The sequence below is a fragment of the Carcharodon carcharias genome, chromosome 5, assembly GCF_017639515.1.
Source record: "Carcharodon carcharias isolate sCarCar2 chromosome 5, sCarCar2.pri, whole genome shotgun sequence".
Lineage (NCBI taxonomy): Eukaryota > Metazoa > Chordata > Chondrichthyes > Lamniformes > Lamnidae > Carcharodon > Carcharodon carcharias.
In genome coordinates, this window is record NC_054471.1 from 16,813,868 (window position 1) to 16,833,920 (window position 20,053).

Sequence of the window (20,053 nt, forward strand, 5' to 3'; positions counted from 1 at the left end):
CCCACATCTGAAGAATGAACAAAATAGTCTATTATAAAGAGAAATTATCAATGAGATTAGACAAAGTCGACATGGATTTATGAAAGGGAAGTCATGTTTGACAAATCTACTGGAGTTTTTTTGAGGATATAATAGCAGAATAGATAAGGGAGAACCAGTGGATGTGGTGTATTTGGATTTTCAGAAAGCTTTTGATAAAGTCCCCCATAAGAGGTAAGTGTGTAAAATTAAAGCACATGGGATTAGGAGAAATATATTGGCATGGATTGAGAATTGGTTAGCAGACAGGAAACAGAGTAGGAATAAATGGGTCTTCTTCGAAGTGGCAGGCGGTGACTGGGGGGTATCACAGAGATCAGTGCTTGGGCCCCAGCTATTCACACTATATATCAATGATTTAGATGAGGGAACCAAATGTAATATTTCCAAATTTGCTGACGGCACAAGACTAGGTGGGAATGCGAGTGGTGAGGAGGATGTTAAGAGGCTTCAAGGTAATTTAGACAAGTTGAGCGAGCGGGCAGACGCAGTATAACATGGACAAGTGTGAAGTTATCCGCTTCGGTAGGAAGAACAGGATGGCAGAGTATTATTTAAATGATGATAGATTGGGAAATGTTATGTACAAAGGGACCTGGGTGTCCTTGTATACCACTGAGAGCAAGCCTGCAGGTGCAGCAAGCAGTTAAGAAGGCAAATGGTATGTTGGCCTTCATTGCAAGAGGATTTGGGTACAGGAGCAAGGATGTTTTACTGCAGCTGTACGGGACCTTGGTGATGCCACACCTGGAGTATTGTGTGCAATTTTGGTCTCCTGACCTAAGAAAGGATATACTTGCCAGAGAGGCAGTGCAGTGAAGGTTCAATAGACTGATGCCTGAAATGGAAAGATTGCCATATGATGAGAGATTGGGTCAACAACAAATTCACTGGAATTTAGAAGGATGAGAGGGGATTTCATTGAAATGTACAACAATTCTGACGGGGGTGAACAGACTGGATGCAGGGAAGATTTTTCCTTTGGCTGGGTGGTCTAGAACAAGGGGTCAATCTCAGGATATGGGGTAGGCCATTTGGGACTGAGGTGAGAAGAAAATTCTTCACTCAGAGGGTGGTGAACCTGTGGAATTCTCTGCCACAGAAGGCTGTGGAGGCCAAATCACTGAATATATTTAAGAAGGAAATAGATAGATTTCTAGTCTCTAAAATCATCATGGGTATGGGGAGAGAGCTAGAATACAGTGTTGAGATAGAGGATCGTCCATGATTATATTAAATGGCAGAGCAGGCTCAAAGGGCTGAATGACCTACTCCTGCTCCTATTTTCTATGTTCCTATGTTGGTGAAATCGCATCTGGATTACTGTGTACAGTTTTGGCCCCTGATTTAAGAAAGGATATAATTGCATTAGAAGCAGTTTAGAGAAGGTTCACTGGACTGATTCCTGGGATGAAGGGATTAGCTTATGCAAATGGCTGGACAGGTTGGACCAGTATCTACTGTAGTTCAGAAGAATGGAAAGTGATCTTATTGAAACATAAAGCTATTAAGGGGAATTGACAGGGTGGATGCCGAGTGGATGTTTCCACTTATGGGAAAGACTAAAACTAAGGCGACGCAGTTCAAAAATAAGTATGCTCCTAGTTAAGACAGAGATGAGGAGATTTTTTTTTCTCTCAGACCGTTGTTGGTCTTTGGGATTCTCTTCCCCAGAGAGCAGTGGAGGCTGGGTCATTGAATAATTTTAAGACTGAGGTAAATAGATTCTTGATTGAGGGAGTAAAAGGGTATAGAGGTAGACAGTAACATAAAGTTGAGACCACAATCAGATCAGCCATGATCTTATCAAATGGTAGAGAAGGCTTGAGGGGCTGATAGAGAAACTGATAATTTGAGGACAAAACCCTGGTGTACTTCAGTCTGCAAAGCTCTGGAAGAACCTAAGAAAATATTAATAGTTCTCTAAGTATTGCAAATAAAGTATCTGAGCAAAACTCCATACAAACATATGATTTAGAAGCAGTAATAGGTAATTTGGCCCCTCAAGCCTGCTACATTATTCAATAAGATCATGGCTGATCTGACTGTAACCTCAACTCCACATCCCCATCTGCCCTCTTTAACCTTTCACCCCCTTGTTAATCAAGAATCTATCTAGTTCTGCCTTAAAAATATTCAAATAATCTGGGCAGGGTTTTCTGGCCCCACCTGCCCCAGGATCGCCCAGTCCTGCCAAAAGTCAATGAACTTTTGGCTGGGCTGCTGAAACTCCCATAATGGGTTCTGCCATGATGGGGCTGGAAAATCCCAGCTTCTGCTTCCATTGCCTTTTGAAGAACACAGTTCCAAAGACTCACAACCCATTGGGAGAAACAAAAATTCTCCTCATCTCTGTCTTAAGTGAGTAATTCCTTATTTCTAAACTGTGATCACTAGTTCTGGGTTCTCCCACAAGAGGAAACATCCTCTCCGAATCCACTCTGTCAATTCCCTCAGCTTTCAATCAGGTCACCTCTTACTCTTCTAAACTCCAGTGGATACAAGCCTAACCTGTCCAGCCTTTCCTCATAAAATAGGAGAGGCAATGGCATAGGTATTGTTGTTGGACTAGTAATTTAGAGACCTAGAGTAATTCTCTGGCAACCTCAGTTCAAATCCTGTTGTGGCAGATGGTAGAATTTGAGTTCAGCAGAAATCTGGAATTAAAAATCTAAAGATGACTATGAAACCATTGTCAATTGTTGTAAAAACCCATCTGGTTCAATAATGTCCTTGAAGGAAATCTGCTGGTCTACATGTGACTCATGGTTGACTCTTAAGCACTCCCTGAATGAGGGCCATTTGGGATGGATAATGAAATGCTTGCCTAGCCAGTGATACCCACATCCCATGAACAAATTAAAAAAAAGCTCCACCCATTCCTGGTGTTACCCTAGTAAACCGTTTCTGAACTGCTTTTAATGCAATTACATCCTTCCTTAAATGAAGAGACTAATACTGTGCACAGTACTCCAGATATGGCTCCTGCACAACTGAAGCATAACTCCTCCCTACTTTTGTATTAAATTTTCCTTGCAATAAACAATAACATTATATTAGTTTTCCTAATTACTTGCTGTGCCTGCATACTAGCCTTTGGTGTTCCATGCACTAGGATATCTGGATCTCTTTGAATCTCAGAGCTCTGCAGTCTCTCACCATCTAGATAATTTGCTTATTTTTTATTCTTCCTTCCAAAACAGACAAACTTACGTTTGCCCACATTATAGTTCATTTGCCAGATCTTTTCCCACTCACTTAACTATCTATGTTCCTTTGTAGCCTCCTTATATCCTCCTTATAACTTATTTTCCTACCTACCTTTGTGTTGTCAGCAAATTTAGCAACAATATCATCTGTCCCTTCATCCAAGTCATTTATATAAATTGTGAAATGTTGAGTCCCCAGCACTGACCCCTGTGGCACAATACTTGTTACATGTTGCCAACCAGAAAATGACCCATTTATGCCTACTGTCTGTTTTCTGTTAGCTAGCCAATCTCCTACCCATGCCAATATGTTACCCCCTACACCATGTGCTTTTATTTTCCACAATAATCTTTCATGTGGCATCTTATCAAATGCTTTCTGGAAATCTAAGTACAGTACATCCGCTGGTTCCACTGTACTCACAGTACATGTGACTCCTTCAAAGAACTCCAATAAATTGGTTAAACATAATTTCCCTTTCACCAAACCATGTTGATTTGACCTGATTGCCTTGAATTTTTCTAAGTGCCCTGCAATAACATGTTTAATAATAACTTCTAACATTTTCCACATGACAGATGTTAAGCTAACTGAAGTATAGCTTCCTGATTTCTGTCTCCCTTTTTGAATAAAGGAGTTGCATTCACTATTTTCCAAGCTAATGGAACCTTACTCAAATCTAGGAAATTTTGTAGAATTAAAACCAATGCATCAACTATCTCACCAGACACTTCTTTTAAGGCTTAGGATGATGTCCATCAGAACCCAGTGATTTGTTAGCTTGCAGCTCCAACAATTTGCTCAATACCACTTTACTGGTGGTTGCAATTTCCTTGAGTTCCTCCTTGCCTTCCTGGGGTGTCTAGAACCTGGGGACACAATCTCAGAATAAGAGGTATGCCATTTAGGACCTAGATGAGGAGGAATTTCTTCACTTGGAGGGTGGTGAATCTTTTTAATTCTCTACCCCAGAAGGCTGTGGAGGCTTAGCCATTGAGAATGTTCAAAGCAGAGGTCGATAGATTTCTAGACAGAGATATGGGGATAGTGTGGGACGATGATTTTGAGCTAGTAGATCAGCCATTGACTTACCATGCCATTTCAGAGGGCAGTTAAGAGTCAACCACATTACACAGGAACATAGGAAATGGGAACAGCAGGCCATTCAGCCCCTTGAATCTGCTCTGACATTCAAGTACATCCTAGCTGATTGTCTACCTCAATGGCATTTTGCTACGCTATCTCCATATCCCTTGATATCTTTAATATCTAGAAATCTACCAATCTCTATCTTCAATATACTCAATGACTGAGCCTCCAGCCTCCACCACCCTCAGTGAAGAAATTCCTCCTCATCTCTGCTAAATGGCCAACCTCTTACTCTGAGATTGTGTCCCCTGGATCTAGGCCACCCCACCACACCACCGCCTCCCCACAGCCAGGGGAAATATCCTTCCTGCATCTACCCTGTCGGGTCCTCTAAGAATTTTGTATGATTCAATGATATTACCATTCATTTTTCTAAACTCTAGACAACATAAGCCCAGTCTCCTCAATCTCTCCTCATACGACAATTGCTCGACCCTAGGAATCATTCTGGTGAACCTTCATTGTGCTCCCTCTATGGCAAGTATACCCTTCCTTTAGTAGGGAGACCAAAACTGTATACCATACTCAAGGGGCGGTTTCACCAAAGTTGTATACAATTGCAACAAGCCTTCCTTCCCCCTGTACCCATCCTTTTTTTATTTGATCACAGGATGTGGGCACCATTGGCTATGCCAACATTTATTGCCTATCCGTAATTAGAACCATAGAACAATAGAAAAGTTACAGCACAGAAGAAGGCCATTCGGCCTATCTTGTCCATGCCAGCCTGAGGACACCCAGGTCCCCATTCTAATCCCACCTTCCTGCACCCGGCCCATAGCCCTGCAGCTTACAGCACTTAAGGTGCAGATCCAGGCATTTTTAAAAAGAGTTTAGAGTTTCTGCCTCCACCACCAACTTGGGCAGCGAATTCCAGACACCCATGTCCCCCCTACACCTTCTGCCACTTATCTTGAATCTATGTCCCCTGGTTCTAGAATTCTCCACCAAGGGAAACAATTTTATCCTGTCCACTCTATCTATTCCCCTCATAATTTTGTACACCTCAATCAAGTCACCTCTCAGCCTTCTTTGTTCTAAGGAAAATAACCCCAGCCTATCCAATCTCTCCTCACAGCCCTTGAGAAGGTGGTGGTGGTGAGCTGTTTTCTTAAACCGCTGCAGTCCATATGGCATAGGTACTCCCACAGTGCTGTTTGGGAGGATTTTGAAGCAGCCACACTGAAGGAGCAGGATTATATTTCCAAGTCAGGATGGTGTGTAGCTTGGAGGGGAACTTCCAGGTGGTAGTGCTCCCATTTTTCTGCTGCCTTTGTCCTTCTAGATGATAGAGGTCATGGGTTTGGAAGGTGCTGTCAAAGGAACCTCGGTGAGTTCCTGCAGTACATCTTGTAGATGGTACACACTGTTGCCAGTGCTGGAGGGAGTGAATGTTTAAGGTGGCGGGTGGGGTGCCAATCAAGCAGGCTGCTTTGTCCTGAATAGTGTCGAGCTTCTTGACTGTTGTGGGAGCTGCACTCATCCAGGCAAGTGGAGAGTTGTCCATCACATGACAGGCTTTTTTTTCTTTTTATTCTTTCATGTGATGTGGGTGTTGCTGGGAAGGCCAACATTTGTTGCCCATCCATAATTGCCCTTGAACTAAGTTACTTACTAGGCCATTGTCAAGGATAGTTAAGAGTCAATTATATTGCTGTGGGTCTGGAGTCACATGCAGGCTAGACCAGGTAAGGATGGTAGATTTCCTTCCCTAAAGGACATTAGGTGTGCAGTGTAAATGGTGCACAGATTTTGGGGAGTCAGAAAATGAGTTAATCACTGCAGAGTTTCCAGCCTCTGACCTGCTCTTATAGCCACAGTATTTATATAGCCGGTCCAGTTCAGTTTCTGGTTAATGTTAACCCCCAGGGCATTGATGGAATTAAAGTTAAATGTTCGACAATCTAAAAAGAATGTGGTTATCAGAGATGTTTGTAGGGCTTCAGATATATAATACTATTGGCAAATCTTTTTATTATTGCTGAAATCTGTAGTAAATATCTGTACAATCACAGAATCACAGAGTGCAGAAGAGGCCCTTCGGCCCATTGCGTCTGCACCAACATGTGAGAAACACCTGACCAACTACCTAATCCCATTTACCAGGACTTGGCTCATAGCCTTGAATGTTATGACATGCCAATGCTCATCCAGGTACTTTTTAAACCCGCATCCATCACCCTCCCAGGCAGCGCATTCAAGACCGTCACTGTCCCCTGGGTAAAAAATTTCTTCCTCACATCCCCCCTAAACCTCCTGCCCCTCACCTTAAACTTGTGTCCCCTCATGACTGGCTCTTCAACTAAGGGGGACAGCAGCTCCCTCTCCACCCTGTCCATGCCCTTCATAATCTTGTACACCTCGATCAAGTCGCCCCCTCAGTCTTCTCTGCTCCAACAACAACAACCCAAGTCTATCCAACCTCTCTTCATACCTTAAATATTTCATCCCAGGCAACATCCTGGTGAATCTCCTCTGCACCCCCTCCAGTGCAATCACATCCTTCCTATAATGTGGCGACCAGAACTGCACACAGTACTTCAGCTGTGGCTTCACTAAGGTTCTATACAACTCCAAAAGATCTCCCTACTTTTGTAATCCATGCCTTGATTGATTAAGGCAAGTGTCCCATATGCCTTTTTCATCAACCCACTAACACGCCCCTCTGCCTTTAGAGATCTATGGACACACACGCCAAGGTCCCTTTGTTCCTCAGAACTTCCAGGTACCATGCCGTTCATTGAATACTTCCTTGTCAAATTACTCCTTCCAAAGTGTATCACCTCACACTTTTCAGGGTTAAATTCCATCTGCCATTTATCTGCCCATTTGACCATCCTGTCTACATCTTCCTGTAGCCCTGGACACTCAACCTCACTGTTAACCACCCGGCCAATCTTTGTGTCATCCACAAACTTATTAATCCTACCCCCCCACATAGTCATCTAAGTTGTTTACATAAATGACAAATAATAGGGTATCCAGCACAGATCCCTGTGGTGCGCCACTTGATACGAGCTTCTAGCCACCAAAGCAGCCTTCTGTCATTACCCTCTGTCTCCTACAACTAAGCCAATTTTGAATCCACCTTATCAAATTACCCTGTATCCAATGTGCATTTGCCTTCTTTATAAGTCTCCCATGTGGGACCTTGTCAAAGGCTTTGCTGAAATTCTTATAAACCACATCAACTGCATTACCCTCATTTACACGCCTGGTCACCTCCTCAAAAAATTCAATCAAATTTGTTAGGCATGACCTCCCTCTGACAAAGCCATGCTGACTCTCCCTGATCAAACCTTGCCTCTCTAAGTGGAGATAGATTCTCTCCTTCAGAATTTTCTTAAAAAGTTTCCTTACCACTGACGTGAGACTCACTGGTCTGTAGTTCCCTGGCTTACCTCTACAACCCTTCTTAAATAGCAGAACCACATTAGCTGTTCTCCAGTCCTCTAGCACCTCCCCTGCTGCCAGAGAGGAATTAAAGATTTGGGTCAGAGACCCTGTGATCTCCTCCCTTGTCTCCCTCAGCAGTCTGGGACACAATCATCTGGACCTGGAGATTTGTCCACTTTTAAGCCTGCCAACACCTCTAATACCTTGTCACTCCCTATATCAATTTGCTCAAGAACCTCGCAGTCTCTCTCCCCGAGTTCCATGCCTTCATCCTCATTCTCTTGGGTGAAGACAGATGTGAAGCATTCGTTCAGCACTCTACTGATGTCCTCTGGCTCCACCCATAGATTGTCCCCTTGGTCCCTCATGGGCCCTACTTTTTCCCTGGTTATCCTCTTCCCATTGATATACTTATAGAATATCTTGGGATTTTCCCTACTTTTACCAGCCAGAGCTTTCTCATATCCCCTCTTTGCTCTCCTAATTTTTTTCGTAAGCTCCACCCTGCACTTTCTGTACTCCACTAATGCCTCTGCTGAATTGTTCCCTTTGTACTTGCTAAAAGCCTCTCTTTTCCTTCTCATCGATCCTGAATATCTCTGGTCATCCATGGTTCTCCGGGCTTTTTGGTCCTTCCTATCACTCTAGAGGGAACGTGTTGAGCCTGTACCCTCCCCATTTCCTTTTTGAACGCCCCCCCCCAGTGCTCTTCTGTAGATTTCCCCATAAGTATTTGTTCCCAGTCTACCTTGGCCAGATCCTGCCTTATTTTACTAAAATTCACTCTCCCCCAATCCAAGACATTTTTGTTTGCAACTTGTCTATTTCTTTGTCCATAACATGCTTAAATTGTACTATGTTGTGGTTGCTATCACTAAAATGCTCCCCCACCACTACCTTAGCCACCTCTCTGGCTTCATTCCCCAGAATTAGGTCCAGCACTGCGCTGTCCCTTGTTGTAACCTCTACATATTGACCTAAAAAGTTCTCCAAAACACATTTCAAGAAATCCATTCCATCATAAAAGTGAATTATATGTTTACTTTTCAGATATCGGCGAAGAACTCATATAACCCCCAAATCTTACCTTGCCTTTATAAACAGCTACAAATCTGTTTACACAGAGAAACATGTAAACATCAATGACCTAGCAGAGCACATGCAAATGGGTAAGTACATTTCCATGGACAAATTTAAATGTGTGTGGAGCTGTGCCATCATAATTAGAAAGGTTATCAACCACGATGTGCTGGTTTTCCAGGTTTCTTCTGAGATGTGGGTGACGCAGGCAAGGATGCATTTAAATTCCCCCTAGAAGGTGTTGGTGATGAACTTTGGGTTGTAGCTATTTTGTGTCTATAAGTACTCCATTTCCATTCACAAGTATTCTCATTTAAAATTTAAGACATTGTTGTTTCAAACACATAACTCCACAATCTCATGGAGAGACATTGGCGTCGTGGTAATGTTACTGGACTAGTAATCCAGAAGCCCACGTTAATGCCATGGGGACATGGGTTATAATCCTAAATTGCAGCTGGAATTTAAATTTAATTAATAAGTTTGGAATATAGGCCACGTCTCAGTGATTATGACTAAGACAGCTATCAGCTATTGTCAGAAAAAGCCTTCTGGTTCATGAATGCCCCTTTAGGAAAGGAAATCTGCCATCCTTACCTGGCCTGGTCTACATGTGACTCCAGGTCCACAGCAATGTTGTTGACTCTTAACTGTCCCCTGAAATGGCTTAGCAAGCCAGGGAATTCAAAGGCAAGAAGATTAGACAAATATAAAGAACAGCAAAGAATAACTAAAAAATTAATAAGGATGGAGAAATTAGAATGAGAGAAAGCTAGAGTAAAATATAAAAACAGTTCGTAAGAGTTTCTGCAGGTGTTTAGAAAGGAAATGAATAAGTAAAGTGAATGTTGGTCCTATAGAGAGTGAGAATGGGGAATTAATAATGCAAAATCAGGAAATATTGGATAATTTGAAAATATATTTTGTATCTGTCTTCACTGTAGAGTATACAAAGAACATCTCAGAAATAATTTTGAATCAGGAGGTAAAAGGAAGGGAGAAACTTAAAACAATTACAATCACCAAGGAAAGGGTACTGAGAAAATTATTAGAATTAAAAGCTGACAAGTCCTAGGCCCTGATGGACTTCATCCTGGGGTCTTAAAAGAAGTGGCTGCTGAGATAGTAGATGCATTGGTTTTAATTTTCCAAAATTCCCTAGATTCTAGAAAGGTCCCATCAGAGTGGAAAATAGTGAATGTAATTCCACTATTCAGGAAAGCAATGAGACACAAATCAGGGCAATTCGCTTAACGTCTGTCATGGAAATTGTAGAAATCTGTTGTTAAGGAGGTTACAGCAGGGCAATTAAATCTCAATGCAATCAAGCAGAGTCAACATGTTTTTTTGAAAGGGATATCATGCTTGACTAATTTATAGGCGTTCTTTGAGTAAGTAACAAGCAACGTGGATAAAGGGGAACCTGTGGATGTGCTGTACTTAAATTTTCAGAAGGCATTTGACAAGGTGCCACATCAAAGGTTACTATGCAAAATAAGAGCTCATGGTGTAGGGGGTAACATATTGTCATGGAAAGAGGAATGGTTAGTTAACAGGAAGCAAAATAGGGATAAATGGATCATTTTCAGGTTGGCAAGGTGTGATGAGTGAAGTGTCATAGGGATCAGTGCCGGGGCCTCAAATATTTACAATTTATATCAATGACTTGGGTGAAGGGACAAAATGTATGTTTGCTAAATTTGCTGATGATAGGAAGGTATTTTGGAAAGTAAGTTGTGAAGAGGACATAAGGAGTCTGCCAAGGGACATAGGTAGGTTAAGTGAATGGGCAAAAATATGGCAGATGGAGTAAAATGTGGAAGAATATGAATTTGTCCACCAGCATATTATTTAAATGGGGATAGATTGCAGAACTCTGAGTGATTTGGGTGTCCTATTACATGAATCAGGAGACGTTAATGTGCAGGTATAGCATGTGATAAGGAGGACAAATAGAATGTTGTTGTTTATTGCAAAGGAAGTTAGGGATGTTTTTCCACGGTTATATATGGCATTGGTGAGAACACATCTGGAGTATTGTGTACAGTATTGATCTCCTTAATTAAAAAAGAATATAAATGCTTTAGAAGTAGTTCAGAGAAGGTTCACTCAACCGATACCTGGTATGGTTGGGCCTGTCTCCATTCCAGTTTAGGAGAATGAGAAGTGATCTATTCAAACATATAAGATCCTGAGGGGAATTGACAGGGTGGATGCTGAAAGGATGTTCCCCTTGTGGGAGAGACCAGAACTAGGGGACACAGTTTAAAAATAAGGGGTGTCCCATTTAAAGCAGAGATGAGAAGAAACTTTTTCCCTCAGAGGTTTGTGAATCTTTTGAACTCTTCCCCAGACAGTAGTGGAGGCAGGTTCGGTGAATGTTTTTAAGGCAGGCATAGATAGTCTCTTGACTAACAAGGGAGTCAAGAGTTATCAGATATCGGTGGAATGTGGATTTGAGGCCACAATTCGATCAGCCATGATCTTATTGAATGGCAGAGCAGGCTTCAGGGGCCGAATAGCCTACACCTGCTTTAATTTGTATGTTCACACATTCATATTAGGGATGGGAACAAAAGCCTTGCTAGTGATACCTACATCCCATAAAAGAATAAACTGGCAACTGTGGGTGAGTTTCTCTGCTGTTGAGAAGTAAAAACCCGTTTGTACTTTGAAGACGTTTCCAACAACTGCACCTACTTGCTCTTTCAAATCAAATTTTATGAACAGTTTGATAGTTTACAAAGTCTCATCTAAAATTGATCAAGAATCAAATAAAATATTTGTCCAAGACACCAAAGGTCCAATTTTCAATTGTAGTGAACATTAGGCAATGATAGGGGCACATGGCTTGACACTCACCTACACCATCCAAGGTTGCAGAGTGTGCTCTGCTCCAGTTCCTGGGACATCCACACAGTCCCAATCTGGTTACCAGCAATCTTCCCCCTGTTACTTGGACATTTTGGCACTGAGGCCTTTTCCTTTTCAGCTGAATTTCATATGAAAACAGTACATAATCCAGGAAGAACCTGGGATTTAGTGGGGCAGAGATTTTTAAAATTCTTTCACAGAATGTGGACGATGTTGGCAAGGCCAGAATTTTTATTGCCCATACCTCATTGCCCTTGAGCAAGTGATGGTGAACTGTTGCAGTCCATGTAGTGTAGATACACACAGTGCTGCAGAGCGTTCTATCACACTCCTCACCTTTGTCTTGCAGATGATGGGCAAGCTTTGTGGAGTCAGGAGGTAAGCTACCCTCTGCAGAATTCCCAGCCTCTGACCTGCTGTTGTATTCGTATAGCTGGTCCAGTTCAGTTTCTGGTCAATGGTAACCCCCAGGATGTTGATAGTGGGGGATTCAGCAATGGTAATGCCAGTGAATGTCAAGGGGCAATGGTTAGAATCTCTCTTGTTGGAGATGATCATTGTCTAGCACTTGTGTGGCATGAATATTGCTTGCCACTTATCAGTCCAACCCTGAATATTCTCCAGGTCTTACTGCATATGAACATAGCTGATTCAATATCCGAGGAGTCGCAAATGGTGCTAAACATTGTGCAATCATCAACGAGCATCCCCACTTCTAACATAATGATGGAGGGAAGGTCACTGATGAAGCAGCTGAAGATGGTTGGGCCAAGAATACTATTCTGAGGAGCTCCTGCAGTGATGTTCTGGAACTCAGATGTTTGACCTCCAACAACCACAACCATTTTCATTTGTGCTAGGCATGTCTCTAACCAATGGAGAGCTTTCCCCCTGATTCCCTTTGACTCCAGTTTTGCCAGGGCCCTTTGATGGTACTGTTGGGTCCATATGACATGAAAATAAATTCAAAATGTTATTTTTTTGCCATGGTTAAACAAAATGACTTTCTGCTGAACCAAAGAAATGGCTGCTACGATTCACATAACCACAGGATTAGCCCTTTTGGTCTAGGAGTAGAACCTAGAGTTACAAAAGAAAAATCATTCCTCTTTCAGCCTGTAGAATCTCACACACTGTTTGTAATCAATGAAAGCAGAGGAAGTGCAGAAGAAACAACTCCCCAACCTGAAGAGAGAGATTGAAATTCATTATACTGGAAGAGATGCTAATAACAATCTCATCTCTCTCTCTCTCTCTCTCTCTCTGTGTATATAAATATATATATATGTCTGTCTGTCTCTCTCTTTTTCTCTCTCTCTCTCTATCCTAAGGAGGAACAATGGAATTCTGGCCAGAAGCACAGAAAGTGATTTTTAAGCTGCAATTAGCCATTAGCAGGCCATGCCACATGACTCAAGCCTCTGGCCTCCTGGACAGTTTTAACATTGCATATTTGGCTTCATAGGCAGATGGCTGTTTTAACATCACCTGGAAAGGAGTCTAGCCACCCAGCAGTCAGTTACCATCTCTCAACTCCATGAAACCAGGGGCAGCATCTTCCGGTCGTCGAGCAGGGGCGGGTCCACTCGCTGACAAGTAAAATGACACAGGGATACGTTGGGTGTGTGGCCCAACATCACCCTGCATCATTTAGATTCTCAGTTTGGTGGGCGCACAGCCAAATCGGCTGTGCGCTCACTGAACTGTCAATGGCCCATTGAGGCCATTAAGGAACTAATTAAGATGATTAATGGACCTGCCCATCTAACCTTAAAGTTGGCGGGCAGGCCGGGAGCCCAGGCAGGCTTTGGAAAAAACATGAAACCTCATCTATGGGCGGGATGAGGTTTCATGAGGGTATTTAAATTTTTATAAAATGTTTCAATCAAAGTTATGGATATGTCCCAACTCATGTGATAGTGTCACATGAGGGGACATGGCAGGGAAATTTTTTTATCACCTTAATTTATAGTTTTCAATTGGAGCCGATGTCCCTGAGGCAGCACTTTGTGTCAGGGAGATCTGTGCGCTCTTCCGCGTGCATGCATGAAAGAGTGCACTCCCGGCCGAGGGAATCACCCCGCCCCGTCTGCACAGGGAGCGCACAGCGCTTCCTGGCAGACGTCACGCTATGTGGGCGTTAATTGGCCGGCCCACATAAAATGGTGGCGCCCCCCCCCCCCCCCCCCCCCCCCCCCCCCCACTGCACCCCCCCCCCCCCCCCCCCCCCCGCCCAACCGGGGACGCCGATTGGAAGGCCGCCAGCTCATGCCTGATCCTGTATTTCCCCACCAGTGGGGGGAAGATGTTGCCCCAGGTTGATTTGAAAAGTCTCTGATCAATGCCTGCCAAGCTGTCTCGTCATAGAAAGCCCCATTATGCTGCATCTTATTTGCTTCAAGGATTTTCACATTGTCGTCTCCAACCAGAAACTCATTGGGACTGAACCCAGTCACAAAGGAAGCACTCTCTGGATTTTGACTTCTCGGATTCTGGAAATCACATGAACTAATAGTAATTTCTGTGGTTCCTTTACTCTTACTATCCATAGTTGTAAAACTTTTTTTTTCTATCACCACCCCTCCCCCCTGCAAACTTACTGTGAGTGGAATTTTATGTTGGCAGGATTTTACATTCCCACCGCAGTCAATAGACTTTTGAATGACTCGTCATAATATACGGCCCCGTTCCTACCATGATGGGGCTGTAAAATTCCACTCTGCTTGTGTGTGTGGTGAGTGAGAAGTTGCGAATTCTCCTCTCCTGGGTTTTGAATGTGAAATAAACTAACCTTCTGAGTTAATAATTTCTGAGTTAATCTGCAAGTTATTAGTAAATTGGATCACACAATTGGTGGGAAAACACGCCACCATATACTTTAAAAATAATCCAAAACACCTTCTGCTTACGGACAGATAGTGAGAGGAAATAAGTACAATTCACCTGTCTCTGTTCTGTCCGTAACACTACACTTGGTGAAATATGGCCTTGATGTCAAGGGAAGTCACTCTCACCTCACCTCTTGAATTCAACTCTTTTGTCCATGTCTGGACTAGGACTGTATTGAGGTCAGGAGCTGAGTGGCCCTGGCAGAACCCAAACTGAGCGTCAGTCAGCAGATTGTTTCTGAGTTAGTGCTGCTTGATAGCACCATCCACAACACCTTCCATCACTTGCTGATGATCAAGAGTAGACTGATGGGCAGTAATTGGCCAGGTTGGATTTGTCCTGCTTTTTGTGTACAAGACATACCTGGGAAATTTTCCACATTGCCTGATAGATACCAGTGTTGTAGCTGCACTGGAACAGCTTGGCTAGGGTGCAGCTAGTTCTGGAGCACAAGTCTTCAGTACAATTGCTGGAATATTGGCAGGGCCCATAGCCCTTGCACTATCCAGTGCCTTCAGCCATTTCTTGATATCACGTGGAGTGAATCAAATTGGCTGAAGACTGGCATCTGTGATGCTGGGGATCTCTGGAGGAGGCCAGATGGATCATTCACACGGCACTTCTGGCTGAAGATTGTTGCAAATGCTTCAGCCTTGACTTTTGCACTGATGTGCTGGGTTTCCCCCATCATTGAGGATGGGGATTTTTGTGCAGTCACCTCTTCCAGTTTAATTGGTCGCCATCATTCTTGACTGAATGTGACAGGGCTACAGGTTGTCGGAGATAGATGGGAAAGTGGAGTTCGAAACACAAACAAATCAGCCATGATCCTATTGGATTGCAGGCTCAGGGGGCCAAATGACTTACTTTTGCTCCCATTTCACATGATCTGCAGGTTATGGGATCGCTTAGCTTTGTTTATCAAATGCTGCTTTCGCTGTTTGGCATGCAAATAGTCCTGAGTTGTAGCTTTACCAGGTTGACACCTCATTTTTAGGTATGCCTGGCTTGAACCAAGGCTGATCCTCTGGGTTTTGGAGATAGAGCGAACAGAGCATGCACACCGAAGCCACAGAGCATGATAAATTAAAGGTCTACAGTGAATTCACCAAAATTCTGCAAAAGATTTACATCCCTCCCACCAATCGAACTCAGCCTGTCACACAGCTCTGCCAACTTTATTGGCTGACTACAGTCCAGTTTAGAGCCAAGTGGTTTCTGAATTGAACTTGCATGGCCATTAACAATTAATGTATCCATTTGGGGATGATTTTTATGAACTGGGAACCGCAGTTTTGGAGGCACATGGTTACTCAACCAGGGAATGTTCAAGAATCATTGCTTCTCCAGCGGCAATAGCAAGAACATAGAAGCATAGGAGCAGGATAATCGGCCCCTGGAGCCTGCTCCGCCTTTCAACTAGATCATGGCTGTTCTTCTTTCCTACACTACACCCATATCCCTTGATATCTTTAATATCTAGAAATCCATCAATTTATGTCTTGAATACATTCAATGACTGAGCCTCCACAGCCCTCTGGGGTGGATGGATCCAAAGGTTCACCACCCTCTGTGTGGAGAAATTCCTCCTCATCTCAGTACTAAATGGCCTACCTCTTATTCTGAGACTGTATCTGCTGGTTCTAGCCCCCGCACTGCAGCAACCCCAGCCATTGGAAACACCCTGCATCTACCCTGTCGTGCTCTGTAAGAATTTTGTATGCTTGAATGAGATCACCTCTCATTCTTCTAAACTCTAGTGAGTACATGCCCAGTTTCCTCATTATTTCCTCACAGGACAATCCTGCCATCCCAGGGATCAGTCCGGTGAACCTTCGTGGCACTCCCTCCATGACAAGTATATCCTTCCCTAGGTAAGGAGACCAAAGCTGCACACAGTACTCCAGGGGCAGTCTCATCAAGGTTCTATATAATTGCAACAAGATTTCTTTACTCCTGTACTCAAATCCTCTCACAATAAAGGCCAATATACCATGTGGCTTCCTAATCGTTTGTTACACTTACATGTTAGCTTTCAGTGATTTATGAACAAGGATTCCCAAGTCCCTTTGGACATCAACACTTCCCAATCTCGAACCAATTGAGAAATAGTCTGTATTTCTGTTTTCCTACTAAAGTGGATAACTTCACATTTTTTCACTTAATATTCCATTTGCCACGTTTTTGCCCCACTCAGCCCTTCAAATCCCCTTCAAGCCTCTTTGCATCCTCCTCACGTTTCATATCCTCACCTAGGTTTGTGTCATCAGCAAACTTGGATCCACCCCGGTGGTTCCCACAGTGCTCATGTTACATTTGATCCCACATCCAAATTGCTTATATAGATTGTGAACAGCTATGGCCCAAGCACTGATCCTTGCGGTATCTCGCTAGTCACTGTCTGCTAATCTGAAAATGATCTGTGTATTCCTACTTTCTGTTTTCTGTCCATTAACCAATTCTCAATCCAGCTCTGGACGGATTGGCTTGGGTCAGGCCTGGGTGGTCGAGACGGGCCAGGTTGGCTTGGCTCAGCTCAGGCCTGGGAGGGTGGTTGGATCAGGTTGGGTCAGGTCGGGTTGAGTCGGGCCTGGGGAGCTGTTATAGGCTTGATTTTCCAGACAGGTTTCTCATAAAAAACAGTTAACTTTATTTACAGGGTTTCAGCACCAGTTACATGCTTCCATCAAGAACCACAACTAGACAAAAACTCCACCCCAAGGTTTCCTGTGCTTAGGACTGATTCGTTCACACTGTCATGTGATACCACACAGTACAACAAGACTTAAAGCTACAGTTACTACATCCTACTGCTAATTTTTTTTTGCAATTTGTATTTACAAGAACAACTACATTCATGTCATTACAAATATATACACGGGTTATGAAATTATAAGTTCAGTCTCTCAGGTAGTTTCCTGATCCGGGTGAAACATTGTAGTTCCGCAACTTTAGAATCTCCTACTGAATCGTCATTTTCTGGAACCGCAGATACATCAAGTACCCACTTAGGCACAGGCAGTTCAGTGTTATCCACTCTGACAGAGACATCAGGTATGTCTACCTTGGTTGATCAATCACAACGGGGACCACAGGTTCTACAATGGCTGCAGGTGGAACATTGGTTTGTTAGGGTATCCCCCTTCTTCTCAAATGATCCATGTGTTTTCGGGTGATCCAGCCCTCCACTTCTACTTGATAAGACAACAGTCCGGTCACAGAAGCTATTACACCAGGTAACCAACTCAATCTACCACCAAGGTTTTATACAAATATTGTTTCATCAACAGTAAATTCTCACTCTCGACTCTGCAAATCATGAGTCACTTTTTGATTCCCTTGACTGTTCTCTACCTTCCCTTCCAATTAGGAAGTACCAGCCTTAATCTTGTACGAAAGCGGTACTTTATAAGTAATTCAGTAATAGTGTGGGGAGGTCATTCTATAGTGAAACGGGAAACATGAAAGTTTATTCTCCAATGATTCCCCCTGATGTTGTTTTCATCCCAACTTTAAAAGTTTTTACTGCTCTCTCCGCCAATCCTTTAGACGACAGATGATACAGTGCTGCCTTTACCTGTTTAATACCATCTAGATTCACGGATCTTTGAAATTCAGCACTAGTAAATGCAGTACTATTGTCTGAGACATTGACTCCTGGCAATCCATGTAAAGAAAAACTTTGGTGTAACCTTTCTATAGTCACACCTGACGTTGGTGATCTAACTTCATACGTATCTAACTATTTGGAATGTGCATCATTGATAAGTTGGGTAGGAATCAACCATAATAATTTACCATACTCAAGAATGACTTGAGCTCTGTGACATTTGTAGGTGAGGGTGTCTCCTTAATAGCTTTAACTTTTTCTTATACTGGGTGTATCCACCCAGTAGCCCAAGAATGTAACTTACCTGAAAGGTACACTTTTCCTTTTTCAAGTGGACCCCTGATTCCAAGAATCATTTTCAGACTTTTTCCAAGTTAGCCAAGTGTTCTTCTTCTGTTACCCAGTTATTAGGACGTCGTCCAGGTAGATCATGACTTGAGGTAGCCCTTGTAGCAGGCTCTCCACCAGCCTCTGGAAAATCATGCAGGATGAAGAAACACCGAAAGGCAAGTGCATGTATTGACACAACCCTTTGTATGTGTTTATGGTAAACCCTCTGGATGTATCATCCAGTTTCAACTGCTGGTATGCGTGACTCCTATCTAATTTAGTGTAAGTTTTCTCTCCTTCTAATTTGGCATACAAATCCCCGATCTTGGGGAGAGGGTACTTGTCCAACTTGGTAGCCTCACTTACTGTTAACTTGTAATCCCCACAGATTGGATGATCTGATCCAGTTTCAAGCAGGGGCTATGGGTGTTGCCCATTCTGAAAATTGAACCAGCTGAATAATACCCATCTTCTCTAAATGGTTTAATTCAGTGTCAACCCTCTCTCTCAGGGCATAAGGCACAGGCCTGGCTTTAAAAAAATGAGGAGTTGCTTCAGAGTCAGCTTAGATCTTAGCCTGCAGGCCCTTGATTTTCCCCAGTTTCTCTCAAAAGACCTTGTCATATTTTTTTAGAAACTCTGGCAGTCCTCCAGCTCTCAGCTGGAAAATTTCAGACCAATTTAGTTAAGTTCTTTTAAGCAACCATAACCTAGAATGCTTGATCCGTCACCTTCCACTATAATCACAGGGAGCTGTGCTGTCAGGTGCATGGTGCAATCCAGATGGGTCCATTGGGGCAGGTTGGGTTAGGTGAGGTCTGGGGAGAGAGCAGTTGGAAATGGTCGGGTCAGGCCTGGGATGAGGTGGGAATGGGTCAAGGTGGATTGGGCCTGGGGAAGGGTTTGCATCAGATTGGGTCGGGACTCAGGAGGAGGGGTTCGGATCAGGTCGGGTCAGAGCTGTGGCGGGGGCGGGCAGGGTCGGGTCAGGTTGAGTCTGGGAAATGGGGTTTCGGATCAGGGCGGGTCAGGCTGGGCAGTTGGGATGGGTTGGGTCGGGCCTGTGGAGGGAGGGATTGGATCAGATTGGAAGCGGTGCAGTTACAACAGGCACGTCTGATACATCTGTACTAGGTTGAGTTCTCTCAACAGGAAGCGTTGACTCAGTTGTAAACAGTGGTGGAATCATTTCTTGGGGATCTGTTTCTTTCTTCCTTAAATGATCCACATGTCTCCAAATGAGTCAGCATTCCACCTTCATATGGTAAGATAGAGGTCCAGTCACTGCAATTATTTCAACTGGTAACCACTTTGGTTGTTCTCCAAATTTCTTGACATACACTGTCTCTCCTACGGTAAACTTCTTGTTGTGACTATGCCAGTCTTGTCTAGGTTTCTGACTTCCCTGACTCCTTTCCACCTTCTCTCCTAAATTTGGCATTATTTAGCTTAATCGCATCCTGAGTCGGCATATCA

At 43.4% G+C, this 20,053-nt stretch overlaps 1 protein-coding gene across 1 annotated transcript in view; it reads left to right on the forward strand.

Moving 5' to 3' along the window:
• The window catches only part of LOC121278115 (dynein heavy chain 8, axonemal-like), a 1,831,678-nt gene that overhangs the window by 1,384,186 nt on the left and 427,439 nt on the right, over positions 1-20,053 (forward strand). Inside the window, exon 67 of the mRNA XM_041188200.1 lies at positions 8,845-8,963. Within this exon, the coding sequence (XP_041044134.1) occupies positions 8,845-8,963 (119 nt within the window). The remainder of the gene's footprint in view (positions 1-8,844; positions 8,964-20,053) is intronic.